At 40.2% G+C, this 13,197-nt stretch overlaps 1 protein-coding gene and 1 long non-coding RNA gene across 2 annotated transcripts in view; both read left to right on the top strand.

Moving 5' to 3' along the window:
- frmd3 (FERM domain containing 3) overlaps positions 1-6,789 on the top strand; it is a 71,421-nt gene extending 64,632 nt beyond the window's left edge. The window contains exon 15 of the mRNA XM_065950386.1: positions 752-6,789. Within this exon, the coding sequence (XP_065806458.1) occupies positions 752-1,232 (481 nt within the window). The 3' untranslated portion in view covers positions 1,233-6,789. The remainder of the gene's footprint in view (positions 1-751) is intronic.
- Positions 6,790-8,898: 2,109 nt separating this feature from the next.
- Positions 8,899-12,810, top strand: LOC136181304 (uncharacterized). The gene is made up of 5 exons (XR_010667659.1): positions 8,899-9,495; positions 10,210-10,369; positions 10,899-11,043; positions 12,467-12,504; positions 12,647-12,810. It is a non-coding gene; the product is annotated as an uncharacterized lncRNA (long non-coding RNA).
- The last annotated feature ends 387 nt before the right edge of the window (positions 12,811-13,197 follow it).

Genomic DNA, 13,197 nt, shown 5'->3' with positions numbered 1-13,197 from the left:
CAGCAGGGAGCTTTTTTCTTTAGTAAAAAAACTCTTTATAATAAATGCGTAACATCAGAAACATTAGAGCAACAGAGACTATAAGTAGTGAATCATTTATCAACTTGAGAGGCAGACTTTTCCCTCAGAAACTATTTCAATATTTAGTGCTGATAAGAAGGAGAAAAGTGTAAAATCTTTGGTTTAATAGATCATGACTTCATGTTCACTCCCCCCCCCTCGATGGAGAGAGTAGACACTGATGATGGCGCTGAAGGAAAGGTAGCAGGAGGGGATCAGGTGGAGAGTTCAACCCAGACAACGGGGGTGACATGAGCTGGAGGTGAATGGGTGTGGAGGAGGATTGGATGAAAAATGACCGTTGACAGCATCAGAGAGGAGAACTGATTTAAAATATGAGACCTCAGCCCGATGATTGGATGATTAAGGTCATGGCTGGTTGGTTAACACTAAAAGTGAAAATGTAAGTAAGAGAGAGAGAGAGAGAGAGAGAGAGAGAGAGGACTAATAAATGAATGAACAAATGAGAAAATAAATGATACATGAAAGCAGAGTGGAACTTATTTTTGGCCTCGTGCGTGCGGAGCTCTGTGTCTGCTGTAAGTGTCAATAAGACACTTTAGAGACTGTTTGCACATGAACATAAACGTCTTGACATTATTAAGTTATTTGGAGCAGCTATGATGGAAACTGTGTAAAGTTAATTCAGACTTTATATAAGATGGTGTGACGTTTCTCTTCTCCTCTGCAGCCCCTGTGCCAGCATGTTGCCCACCCCTGTGGAAGACAGTGAGGGCGGGGTGGACCTCCTCTTCTCCTCCCCGGTGCAGAGCCCTGCTCGGCTACTGAGGGAGCTTCACTCAGACCCGGATATCCAGGCCCAGCTGGAGGCCGAGAGGGAGCGGGACCGGGCCTACGAGCGCACGCGCCTGGCGTCGAGAAGCAGAGTGAGCGGCGTCCTGAGCAGCAGCCTGCGCCTGCTGTCGTCCAATGAGAGAGTCAACACGTGCGTGCTCAGCGTGGCCCGCTTCGTCGCCGTGGTGATGGGCGTGCTGCTTGTCACTGTGCCCACGTTGCTGCTGCTGCTGGAGTCGGACATTGACGTGTCGTTCCTTCACGAGATCCGCCAGACGCCGGAGTTTGAGCAGTTTCACTACGAGTATTACTGCCCGCTGCGGCGCTGGATCCTGTGCAGGATCAGCATGGCCATGGAGCACCTGTGGTCAGACTGAAGAGAGAGAGAGAGAGAAGTCATTGCAGGGAAACAAATAAAGTCAAATGTTTGTCTTAACACGTAAATATGATCTTATATTCAGTTTCAACAGCAGGAGAGAGAGTCTGCCAATAGGACGAGAGCATTTTCACATCAGTTAATTTGGACGGTTTATAAGATTTCAGTCAACCGGTCAAAGAGAAACGATATATTTGATTGAATAACCCTGACAAAAGTAGATTTGTTTCACCTCATTGGCAGCATCTTTTACTGTCTTTAAGAAACGAGAGATGAAAGAGAAATAACATTTCACTTATAGGATCCAATTATGTGTTACGACAAACATTTATGGCGGTGATGGACTTCACAGAAAAAGGCAAAAAAAATACTGCAAGTGTAAAAGGAAGAGCCAGATTATGGAAACAGTTTGTGTTAATTAAAGATGAGGGAAGCAACGGACGGAGAGAAAGTCACAAAAAGTAGTTGGTTTGGTTTGATAGAAGTTGTTTTCGGTCTATTTGCTCCTGATGCTGATCAGCTGATGCACCGACTCTGGTAAACATCACCAACCGCTCTGATTGGTTCTCGCCCACAGAGCGGAGCACCCGGTTGGTCGTACAGCCTTGTCAGTCATGACGGAGTGGGAGGGGACAGAAGGTTAAAGGATTGATTTGTCACTGAACGCAAAAATAGCCACCATCAGAGTTACATTCTATATATATTTAAAAACAGAAGAGAAATATTGATAATGAATACCAATCTTAAATAAGTTGTTTTTAACGTTTTGTACATTTTTATGTGATCCAGATCTTTCAGGAATTTTTCAGTCAGAGGATCTACTTTGAGCTTATTTTCAAATTAACAGTTTACAGAAGATTACTAAAATAAAAAAAAAAAGTAAATTTATTGACGTTTATCGAGGTGATGGGTGTCGAGCTATTTTTTCAGACTACCGTCAGCGTTCGTTGACCGCGTAGCACCCTGGGGTGTTTCCTACAGAGGCTAGAGCACAAATCTTTTACACAGACCACAGATTACAACTGTTTCAGATTATGTGATGTCATTTTAGGGGGGAAAAAAAGGAGGGCAGCAGGAGGGAAACTTCAGTGTGTTTGAGACGAGAAAACGAGTGTGTTTTATTGAACGTCTTCTGAACTTCATGTCATGCTCACTAATTAAGGCTACTAGTGCGTCCTTCAGAGTTTTTAAACAGAGCGTTGTGACGTTTTGACGTAAAGAAGAAGAAAAGTTACCCATGAGCTAATGTGGAGCGGTGTTGAAACAGTGAGTTAAAGTGTGATTCAGGGTTTGATGTTGAATGCACTGTTGAAGTCAGAAATGCTCAGAGGAACAGGGGCGTCTGCTGTCTGGACTTTGTCTAATGAAGCAAACAAAAGAGAGACAGCAGGAGTTCAGCTGCAGGCATTTAGCTTACGAGGCAGACCCTCATGTTAGTCACCAAATCAAAACTAGAAATGATTTGTAGCCATTTCTAAGAAGATCTGTTTTACCATCCTACATCCTGTTTGTCATTCAAACCACCGCAGCTGTTTGAAGATTATGACAGACTACATGGCAGTATTTTCACATCTTACTGTCAGTGTTAGACAAAGTTTCTCGGGAGTAATACGCTCTAAAGAGGTTTTCAGAGTTTAGTTTGATGACTGGGACGGTCACTGCTGCAATGGTTGGAAGTTCCTGAAAAGGTCCAGAGTCAGAGATGAACAATAACAAAACAAACTTCTACATTAAAATGTCTTCAACCTATTCCATAGTGTGTGATTTCACACATAGCCGTGGTTTTGATTTCGAGACCCCTTGAGTTAAATGTCATACTGTGCATTTAAAACAAAAGTTAACTCATTTTAAAATGTGGATTCAGTTAACCAACATAAAAAAGAACAAGGATTAACTATAGACTTTGACCTACCACAAGTGTTCAGATGTGTTAGTCTTTGCAAAGCATAGCCTATAATTTGTGTATTTGTCGGTAAACAAGAGGACTAAAATGACCAAACTCGTCATTGGGCATCAGACTCCTGTAGCCCTGATGAAGAAAACGTGTCCTCGCTTTAGGAACTTCCAGCCATCAGAGCGTTGACTGTTCGTCATAAAGACAGTGCCTGAACATGACATGGAAAAGTTTAATGGATGTAGCCTCAGCTGAGGTATGACGGCTCTGAACTGATGAGAAATGGCTTCAGATCAAAAAAATCAGAACACTTTTTTGTTTTGTTTTATCGGTTTCAATGCTGTTGGACTTGGATCAACTTCTCAGGACAGGGCATTTGCAGTTTATGTGTGAAATACAAATATGTGTCTCAAAATATATATATGTATAAGACAAAGAAAAAAAATGCATCTAATCACATATAGTTTAATCATAACATCCATACATGTCTTGCTGTATTGCTATTATGAAACATTATGTGTGTACATACTCCCAGTCTGTAGCTGGATGTAGAGACTGCTGCAGACGTTTTGTGTTGTCACCGGTTCATTTCACCTCAAATACATATGCATCTACGTCTTTATATGAAAACATTACTTAGAAGTCTTTACTGTGGAGAGCACAGACTACAGGTAGGCCATCATAGCTCCATGCTGCTTCATTATAAGTATGCTGCAGTCAGTAGCTGAAACATGGAGTCTAGATTGGCCAATCTCTCTTTCAAAGCTCTCGCACAGTATTTCAGTCTTTTTTAAAGAACTGAAGTTTATTTTTTAGAAATCACTCTCCGTACTCTGAATCTGCTTCGGAGGCCTCTGCAGAGAACATCATCCTCAAAGTCCTTTCATTATAACATCATATTATCAGCTGCATTATCATGTAACTCTGAAGACTTTATGCATTAACATGCTTTATGCGTACTGTAGAAAAATATGCAGTAACAACCGAGTCAGGCTCATTTGGGGACAAAGCATTTATTTTCCTACTATCAGTACATGCACTGAGCTTCAATGCTGAGACCAAGCGAAAGCACCAAACCACTATGATGAAGACGTTTGCATTCAACTTCACAGACTGTGTAAGAACAGCTTCACTGTGGTGGATGGAGCTGATCTGTATGCACTGCTTAAAGGATCAACATCTCATGAAACGTAACAGAGGGGGGGGATATCACCATGTTGCTCCTCCAGTATGCACACGCAGCAAAATGTAGATTTTAAATACGTTGTACAGGCTTCATGTAAAACTGTGCAGACATGTGTGTGTGTGTCCAGCTTTGGTACTTTATTTTTCCTCCTCTGACTAACACCGGAGTTTCCCTCACTCTTCTCCTTCTGCTGACCTCTCACTTTAAATTGCATGCGCTCATCTGTAAATAATGTGTTTATAGTTGTGGCTTAAAAAACCCCCCACTGTGGGTTCAAATGTCCCTTGTTTCGTCCCTTTGTGTGTCTCGTCTGTGTAAAGCGGTCTTAGATGTAGGCTTGGCTGTCTTCATCATCTTGGATTATTGCATGTTCTCTGTTTTTGTCGAGAGGAGGGAGGTGAAAGAGGAAGAGTTTGAGGCTTTTATGGGCATTTTACATCAATCAGAATCAGGCATCAGTCATCTGAGCAGTTTAAAGTATTTACACACCAAAGCGCATTGTGCAGTGTGCTTTGGGTTGAATTTTAACCGCTAACTTGACAAGAACTGCTAATATTGTTAGCTTCTTGTAAGAAAAACAGTAAGGGCGATGTCTCATCACAAAGAGGAACAATTACAGTCATGATGGCTGCTTGGAAAAGATGAAAACATGTTTGGCTAGTTGGCTTCATTGTGCTTTAGCTGTGTGTGTGTATATCAATAAAACCAGACGCTACCACCAACAGCTAAGCTCTCTGCGAGTGGTGCATGACACTGAATGAACTGTAGGAGAGTTTAGTTTATTAAGATGGTTAAGAAATAGTAATGAGTAATCTGAGTAAATGTAAAGTAAAACTACATCTCAAATCATTGCAAACATCAAAAGGCCTTTTTTTCTGGAATATAGCAATGACACTTTAATGCTAATTAAATTAGCTTGTAGCTCATTTATCATGTTCTTTATTTAGTTATGTTTTAACCATTACCTTACCTTTGGGAAATTGCTAATCTTGTTAGCTTCCTTTCAGTAAATTTAAAAACAAAAACAGTTGTCTCAGCACAAACAGGATCAATTCATTATGGCGGCATGGGAAAGATTCAAGAGCAGCCTGAAAATGTTTGGCTGCGTTTAGCTTCATGTTGCTTCCGCTGTGTGTTTCATTAGTCAGACGCTAACACTAACGCCTGAACTCATTTCAAATGGCGCATGCTACTGACTACTGAAAAGATAAAAGACTAGACTGAAAAGGTTTGGCTAGTTAGCTTCTTTGTGAAAGCTCTCATTAAAATTCTAACACTTATATCCAATCTCACAAGTCTCATGCTACTGGATGAATGGTTAAGATGTTCAGTTTTTAAAAATGTTTAAAGAACACTTTATTGAAAGTGTTCAGTTAAACCACTCATCAAAAGGCCCTTAGTTCGGGAATTACGTTAGCTTCTTTCTCATTTAACTTTTCAACTATCAACTTGACAAGAATTGCATCTTGTTAGCTTACATCAGTAAGTTCATGATAGCTGCTTGAAAAATATTAAACATTTCTCAAATTGTGCTTTGTGTTTTCTTAAAGCTAGATGCTAACGCTAACACATAACGTCATTGCTAACGGCACATGCTACTGACAAAGATGAAAAATATGTTTGAAAAGCTCCGCTTGGAAAATGGAAAGTAACTACTCATCCCAGTTTAAACAGCTAAAGGCCTTTTGTTTCTGTAATTAAATAAGACTCTCTGTAGCATTACATTAGCATGTAGCTCTTGAAACAGTTAGCAGCCTTTTGAGTTTAAAAGGGAGTTTTAGCCTTTTGAGATTTAGCTCTTGTTTCAAGCTACTGAACTACTTATCCTGTTAAACCGTATGTAAACATGGACTGAGAGAACACGTTTTGTTGCCTGTTTGAACATAAAACTGTGATTTAAAAAAACACATCATCCACGCCATCCACCAGTCGATGTCATATCTGAAGTTTCACAAATTCAGAACTTTCTGACATGAGTCAAGTATTTACAAACCTTAAATTAAATTAAATACCTAAGACACAATATTTACTTTTGATTGAGTATTTAAGATTTTAAATATTTGAACTCAGGTCGACTATATGCAAATCTATTTGACATCACGTGGTATAAAAGAAAAACAAGTATTATTTCAGTGTTGTGTCGGCATGTACAGTAGCAGATTCTCTTGCACGGTCACTTTGTTGTTTTTGATTGTTGGACTGATTGTTAAGTTGTTTTATTGGTTTAGTTAGAATATTTTTATTTATTTAGTTTTGTCATTTAGTCTCTTTTTAATAAGAAACTCTGGGAGATTTAATTTAAGAAGAATAAGACAAAAAAAAGCCCCAAATAATGACCCCCGTCTTCTGGGACAACCAAGCCTTATGAACTTTGTGAAGTGAAAATTTTGAATGTTTGTATGTTATAAAAAGAAAACATGGATTGTTTTATATGTTAATACTGCCACAATAAAGCTCCCTGATGAATATATATTGAAATATGTTGCCTAAAGTGTGAATTTTTCAATCTCTGGTGTCATCACTTCTATTATACACGTGTTATAATTGTTCAATAGGAGTTTAAAAATATCTTCTTTATATTTTTTAGTTTTTGTCCGTCAGCAAGTACTGAAATCCTGAGCTTTGTCTCCCTCAGGTGGTGAGAAAGAGACATTGAACTTTGTGTTGGCGTCTCCATGGTGATGTTTGTGTAAGTGAGACAAGATTTCTGGTATACATTGAGTGTTTAAATCTTTCAGGAGTTGATTGCAGTGATTGCTGAAGTACTATAGTAGACTTGTTGACCATCATGTCTACTTTTAAGTAGATAACTTCTTCAACCAAAGATCTCAAACCATCTCTATGTCTTTGACTCCACAAGAAGGTAGGATTTTTGTGTAGCTGCTGTTTTATCATGTGAGAAGAATGTTCAATGTGTGATGACTTTGTTTAATATTGTGACCAGGTTTACGCAGTGTGATAAAAAAAAAATAAGAATAAAGAGTGCATATTAGGTATTTTGTAAAACATGTTGCATTAGTTTGTAACATGCCCATTCTGAATCCAAAAGAAATCTAAATACGTTTGCTTAAATGGCTCCAATCAGGCCCCTGAAAGGCTCAGTGAGTGGGCCCTCACAGGAAATGATTTAAAACAACAGGCACATTCGATCAGTGGTGTTCCTCCTGGCTAACATAAGCTCCCTCTGGGCCCACTTAAACTGGCAACATTACAAAAAAAAAGAAGAAGAGGGGGGCTGACATTTTGAAATGGTACATTTTACTGGCGCAACAATACATAATATGTGTCTTTAGTTGATTTCAGAGCTAAGGGTGAGTATTTAGGTGTAAAGTAAATTTTGGTCATATGAAGATGCACCAAGTTGTTGCTAACCTCCATGGGCCCTCCCAATGCGACTGGGCCCCAGAAAGCTTTCCCCTTTATCCCCCTTTATGGGGGGCCTTGGCTCCAATTAATATGAGGGTAATTGATAGCATGGTTTAGCCTCATATGACTGCATTACAATGTTCTGAAGGCATGGCCGCTTATAAATAAGGCTCCATCCAACGAGTAAAATGTACCAAGCCGAGTAAGAAAATTTTGCTTGTTTACACTAAAAAAAGATTGTTCTTATTGGTTGTGATAAATTCCCACCTTTGTGATTGGTTTCATGATAACAAACTGCTGTTAATTTCACAGACCTATTTTATTCATGATGTTTATTTCCATACAAATAGCTTATTTTTTTATTTTTTAACAGGACATGTTTGTGTTTGTTTAGCTCATGCTAACAACACAACAGATTATCTTAAGTATCAAGAAAATGCAAAAGGAGCTTGGTGATGATGTGAGCTTCCAACGACTCCACAAACTCAAGTATGGAGAAGCATCATGATACAACAACGGGACATTCTGTGTCTGAACTCCTGGAGGATTGTGGGAACTATAGGAAAATGACGGACCAGGAGCTGAGCCTTCATCTCCTCAGTGAGTCTCTGCTCAGCGAGCAGCAGAAGCTGAGGCAGGTGTTGGACTTGGCTCACACTTTTCTCAGCGGAGGGTCAGAAGTTCATCGTGAATTCTGCAAAGCTGAGAGTTTGATGTTGGCTGATGAAGAGAAGAAAATATCAGCTTCAGCTAGATACCACCCTCATGTTTTCTGTAGTGCAGGTGGTAATACTGCTTATGGAGGAAGAGGAGGAGGAGAAGAAGAAGGTATGGAGAAAGTCTGGAAACTTGAATCAAATAGTCACCTTGGTTCATGTACACAACCCTCTTGTTTTGATGATCCCCACACACCTTGTTCTTTTACTCTGGGGAAAGATGAGGCTACTTGGCAAGAAAAATTACAAAATATGGAGCTCCTGGACGCCACCAACAAAAACACTCTGAGACAAGAAAACTGCAGAAATTTCACATCAAATGGTGCAACGTACTTGATCAGAGAACCCACATTGAACATCAATAACTCTCTCAAGATGTTGAAACTAAACTCTAAAACAGACACAAGGAGAGAAAAAACAAGACGCCGGACTGAGCTGAGTAAAGTCAAGTACGAGGGGGAGGGGGAGGTGGGGACAAAAGAGAGAACAGAGGATGTGAGGATGGTTAAAAAGGGGGCAGAAACAAACAAAGAACAACAATCTAGCTTAGCTTCTGCAAAGAGAAACACGAGTGAAACTGAGTTTGAGAAGACACAGGAAGACGTGGAAAAGACTTCAAGCCTCAGTCGTTTGAAAATAGCTCCGACTCTGACTGTCTATGAGCGGTATCAGCTCTGTGTGGATCAGCTGCACCACCTCAGAGCAAGACAGAGAAAAGGAACAGAACCAGGACGCCTCGTAGAGTCACCTGCAAGAGGGGGAAAGACATCTGAACAAACCACTTCAAATCCTGACGCTCTAAAACGTCTCACTAAAGCTGGAACCAAAGGAGTTATAGCTGCAGAGAAACACACAGAGAAGAGAACTTTACATGTTATGAATAAATCTAAACTCAATAAAAAGAAGGCATCACTTCATCAGCGTGCACAACCCAAACGTTGTGACATTTATCGTAACAAATACGATGAATCGATTCAGGGAACCGCAGAAAGAAAAACTGGGACTGATGATCTTATTAAGGATCAGCAATGGACTGGTGATGATGATGATGATGATGATGTCACTGCGGTGGGGAAGCATCCTCCATGCATCACTAACTCAGGTACAGTAAGCTCATACAGGAGCCTATTCAGAGTCATCTATTAATGGTAGAGTTATAGAGTCAAGCCTGAAGGACAGATTGCCTCTATGAGTAGCAAATTAACATGAATATCTGTGATTGTGTTTTTAAAGCCTCATGTCTCTAATATTATTTCAGGCAGACAACTCACATTTGTTTGGTTGAAAAGGTATTGCAGCAGAACATAGTTTGTGTTTGGTGTCTAGGCTCCGACCTAATCCTTCCCCACAGTTTGAATTTACATGCAGAAAGCTGAGGAGTGATGGTATAATAACTTAAACCCCCAGTCAGAGTCTACAGGTGGGTTCTGAGGTGGTGGTGGGGCTAAGCAAGAGTGCTTTACTGTTGAGGTCAGAGGTGGCAGCGAAACAGCAGAGAGAGAGGGACTAGAAGTCTTGTTTCTTAAATACACCGCTAACTGGAAGGAGGTGTCAGCGAAAAGGCCAAAATCATGAAAGCGATTAATATTAATTTAAATGTGCATCAGGGAGGTTTGAGAGGCCCTATTGTGATTTAGTTACGTGCGATGGAAATGATTTATTTATTTTGTAATCATTTCATATGAACAAGTTTGAAGAAAGCAAATTGATTCACCATCTAGTAATCGCCTCGCATTATTTGCAATGCCTTCCCCCAATGTGAAGTTAAGTTGTCTCTCTTTGATTAGCCTCTGTCTTTGTCTCTGTCTGTGTTCAGGTTTGTTTCCTAAGAGAGGGGGACTTAATGTGGGTGGACATCATGAAGGTGGTGTCTGCGGGCCCAAGAAAAAAGCAGAGGGTCGAGGAGCCTCAGTAAAACTCGATGACAAATCAGGAGCCTCTCTGTTATCTTCAACCAAAAATGAAATATTGAAAAGGTAACAAAGAAAGGGTCGGACATTTGCACATTCATTTGTATTTGATGCTGTACCTAGAGACCATATCTCCTCCTCTACACTCACCAGTTCTTTAATATTGGCTGTTTTTAGGGGCGGCTCAGTTGGTAGTCATTCATCTCTAAACCAGAAGGTCTGGGGTTTGATCCCCACCTCCTGTAGCCACATGTCCGATGTTTCTTGGGCAAAACTCTTAACCCCAAGTTGCTCCTGCTGCTTCGTCAGCGGTGTATGAATGTGTCTTAATGGATTTGTAACTTCTGATGGTCACTTTGCGTAGCAGCCTCTAACATCAGTGTGTGAATGTGTTGGTGTGACCTGCAGTGTGACAGAGCTTAGAATAGTCAGAAGACGAGAAAAGTGCTAAACAAGCTCAAGTCCATTTACCATTTTTTAAAGTTATGTTCCAAAATATAAGAAAAGACAAAAAGTATGAACCCACTTTATAGGTAGGAACAGTTTTTATTTTCATTTTTAGTTGAATCTGCATCTGATGAAATGTCTCCTGCAGACCTCAGTCGTCACTCGTTAGAGGACACACAAACAGACACACACCAGAGGACCAAAGGAAGCCTTCTTCAGCCTGCAGGGATACACACAAATGTCGACTGCAAACAGAGACACACTTTGATGACCTTGGACCATCATCATCAGCTGTGCGTGAGTTTAACATCATATTACATAAAGACTTGATTACTCTTCAACTAGTCTTATGAACGGCTTCATATAGACGGGGTCATACTTGTGGTCCCTATTTAGAACAACATGCTTCATTACTTTTAAGGAAACATCGTCTGAAATTAATTTCACACTTTATGGGACATCCTCCGGGCAGAGAGTCAGAAGATTGAAGGGGGATTTTCTCCTTTATGTTTGAAAGAGTTCACTGTGTGTGTTCTTGTGTTAATGCTGATGTAAGACAACAGTTTGTCCCCACAGTTTCTTTATGCCGACTCATCAGCTGCACAAAACAAGTCGTCATTGATTCCACTGTTCATTTTGAGGTTTATGTTGGAAAATGTTTTATGTGTGTCGAGTAAGGCTGCATTAGGGATTGTAAATGTCCTCGTTATGTTAAGTCCAGCAAATCTAAAAAGATTTGTGTGATGTAACAATGATCTTCAGTTTCTTTATTTACCGTAAAACTTCAAATAACAGCACATCCTAGTTTTTTTTTTTTTTTTTTTTACATTTAAGGGTTTATTTTGGTGCTTTTATTGGAGAGACAGGACAGTGGTTGGAGTCAGAAATTGGGGAGCGAGAGAGATTGGGGAATGTCATGCAGGAAAGAAACCAGAGGTTGGATTCAAATCCCATTTGGAAGACTAGTCCTCCAAACATGGTGCACAGGCACTAACCTGATGTTTCCAGATGTGCTGACTAAAAAAAGGGACTCAATCAGAGGCCCCGATGCATTTTCTTTTGAAATAGTTTGAGGATCAAAAAATAAGGAGAAAAAAACAGCAAGACACAAGAAATAATGACGAAGTTCAACATCTATCAGAGAATAATGTGAGTGTGTACCAGAGAGAGAGAGAGAAGGATAGAGGTGAGGAGGGATGGGGAGGACTCTGCAGCTTGTTCTGGTTTCAGAGATGAAAATCAATTGGAAAAATTAGGAGAACAAATGTCACATGAAAACTTAATAGGCCAGCACAGCGATCGTTGGTGATTATTTGAACAGGAGTCTCTCCCTCTCTCTCACACACAGTGCAGCAGGGTGTCTCACAAAGTACCATCAAATTTGTGATTTTTACTTTTATTTCTTTTTTGATATCCTAATTTTGCACACAGTTAAATCTCCTTTCTGACCCTGATGAAGGCCACAGGCCGAAACACGTCATTCTAATAAAGTGAATAATGTTGATCTTCATCTTTTCAAGCTTTTTGACCTCGAACCACTTTAGTTTGAAAATAGTTCAAGTCTCATATTGACACTTGTCCCAAATAAAGGTAATTTCATAGCCTGAAGTTAATAAAAGCCCAGACTATGGATTAAGGGTTTACTGTAAACTTACAAAGATCCAGTGTCCTAAGAATCAAACAATCAGTAGTAAAAAGTGTGTTTTTCCTTTACAGGTTCATGGCAGTGTGAGAAAACTGACAACATGTACAGAGTAAGAAACCTTCATGTCTGCGATCATGATATCATTATTAATGCATATAAAGGGATCACAGTAATCAGATATCTGTTGTGTCTGACGGTAAAAATGAGTTGTCCTATCAGTCAATGGTTGTCATTGTTTTTCCATTCGTCAGCCAGCAGGTGTCGCCGTCAGTGAGCGCTGGCTGTGTCTGCCTGATGAGGTGTGGCTGTCCGTCCTGTCTCTGCTGCCGCTCACAGATCTGTGCAGAGCGATGCAGGTGTGCAGACATCTGCACTCACTGGCTGCAGATCACACCCTCTGTGAGTCGGCATTGCCCAAAATAATCATGTTTATTTATGTGAAAGACTTGTGGCCCTTGTGAAAAAACAGCCTGTTTCTCAGTCTGGGTCAGCAGGGCGAGCAGGCCTGGTCGTGCAGTGGGCTGTTTGTTTCCTAAAGGTTCATTCGGCTTAAAAAGGACACGTAATCCTTTTTTAAGCAATAGTAATTTGAGGAAGGTACTCAAATACTGTACCTCTAACTCTAGTTCAGTACAGTTGAGTAAATGTATTTAGTTACATTCCTTCACATTCACAGCTGATTACATAAGTGGAATGTCCTGAGCTTTTCCAGGTAGGATTTCCAAAATGTGTGTGTGTGTGTGTGTGTGTGTGTGTGTGTGTGTTACATCATGGGAGCACATGGTGCATTCTCATGATGTAA

Source organism: Labrus bergylta, chromosome 2 (assembly GCF_963930695.1).
Source record: "Labrus bergylta chromosome 2, fLabBer1.1, whole genome shotgun sequence".
Classification (NCBI taxonomy): Eukaryota; Metazoa; Chordata; class Actinopteri; order Labriformes; family Labridae; genus Labrus; species Labrus bergylta.
Note: the sequence above shows the minus strand (reverse complement) of the source record. Positions and strands in the feature narration are given on the sequence as shown.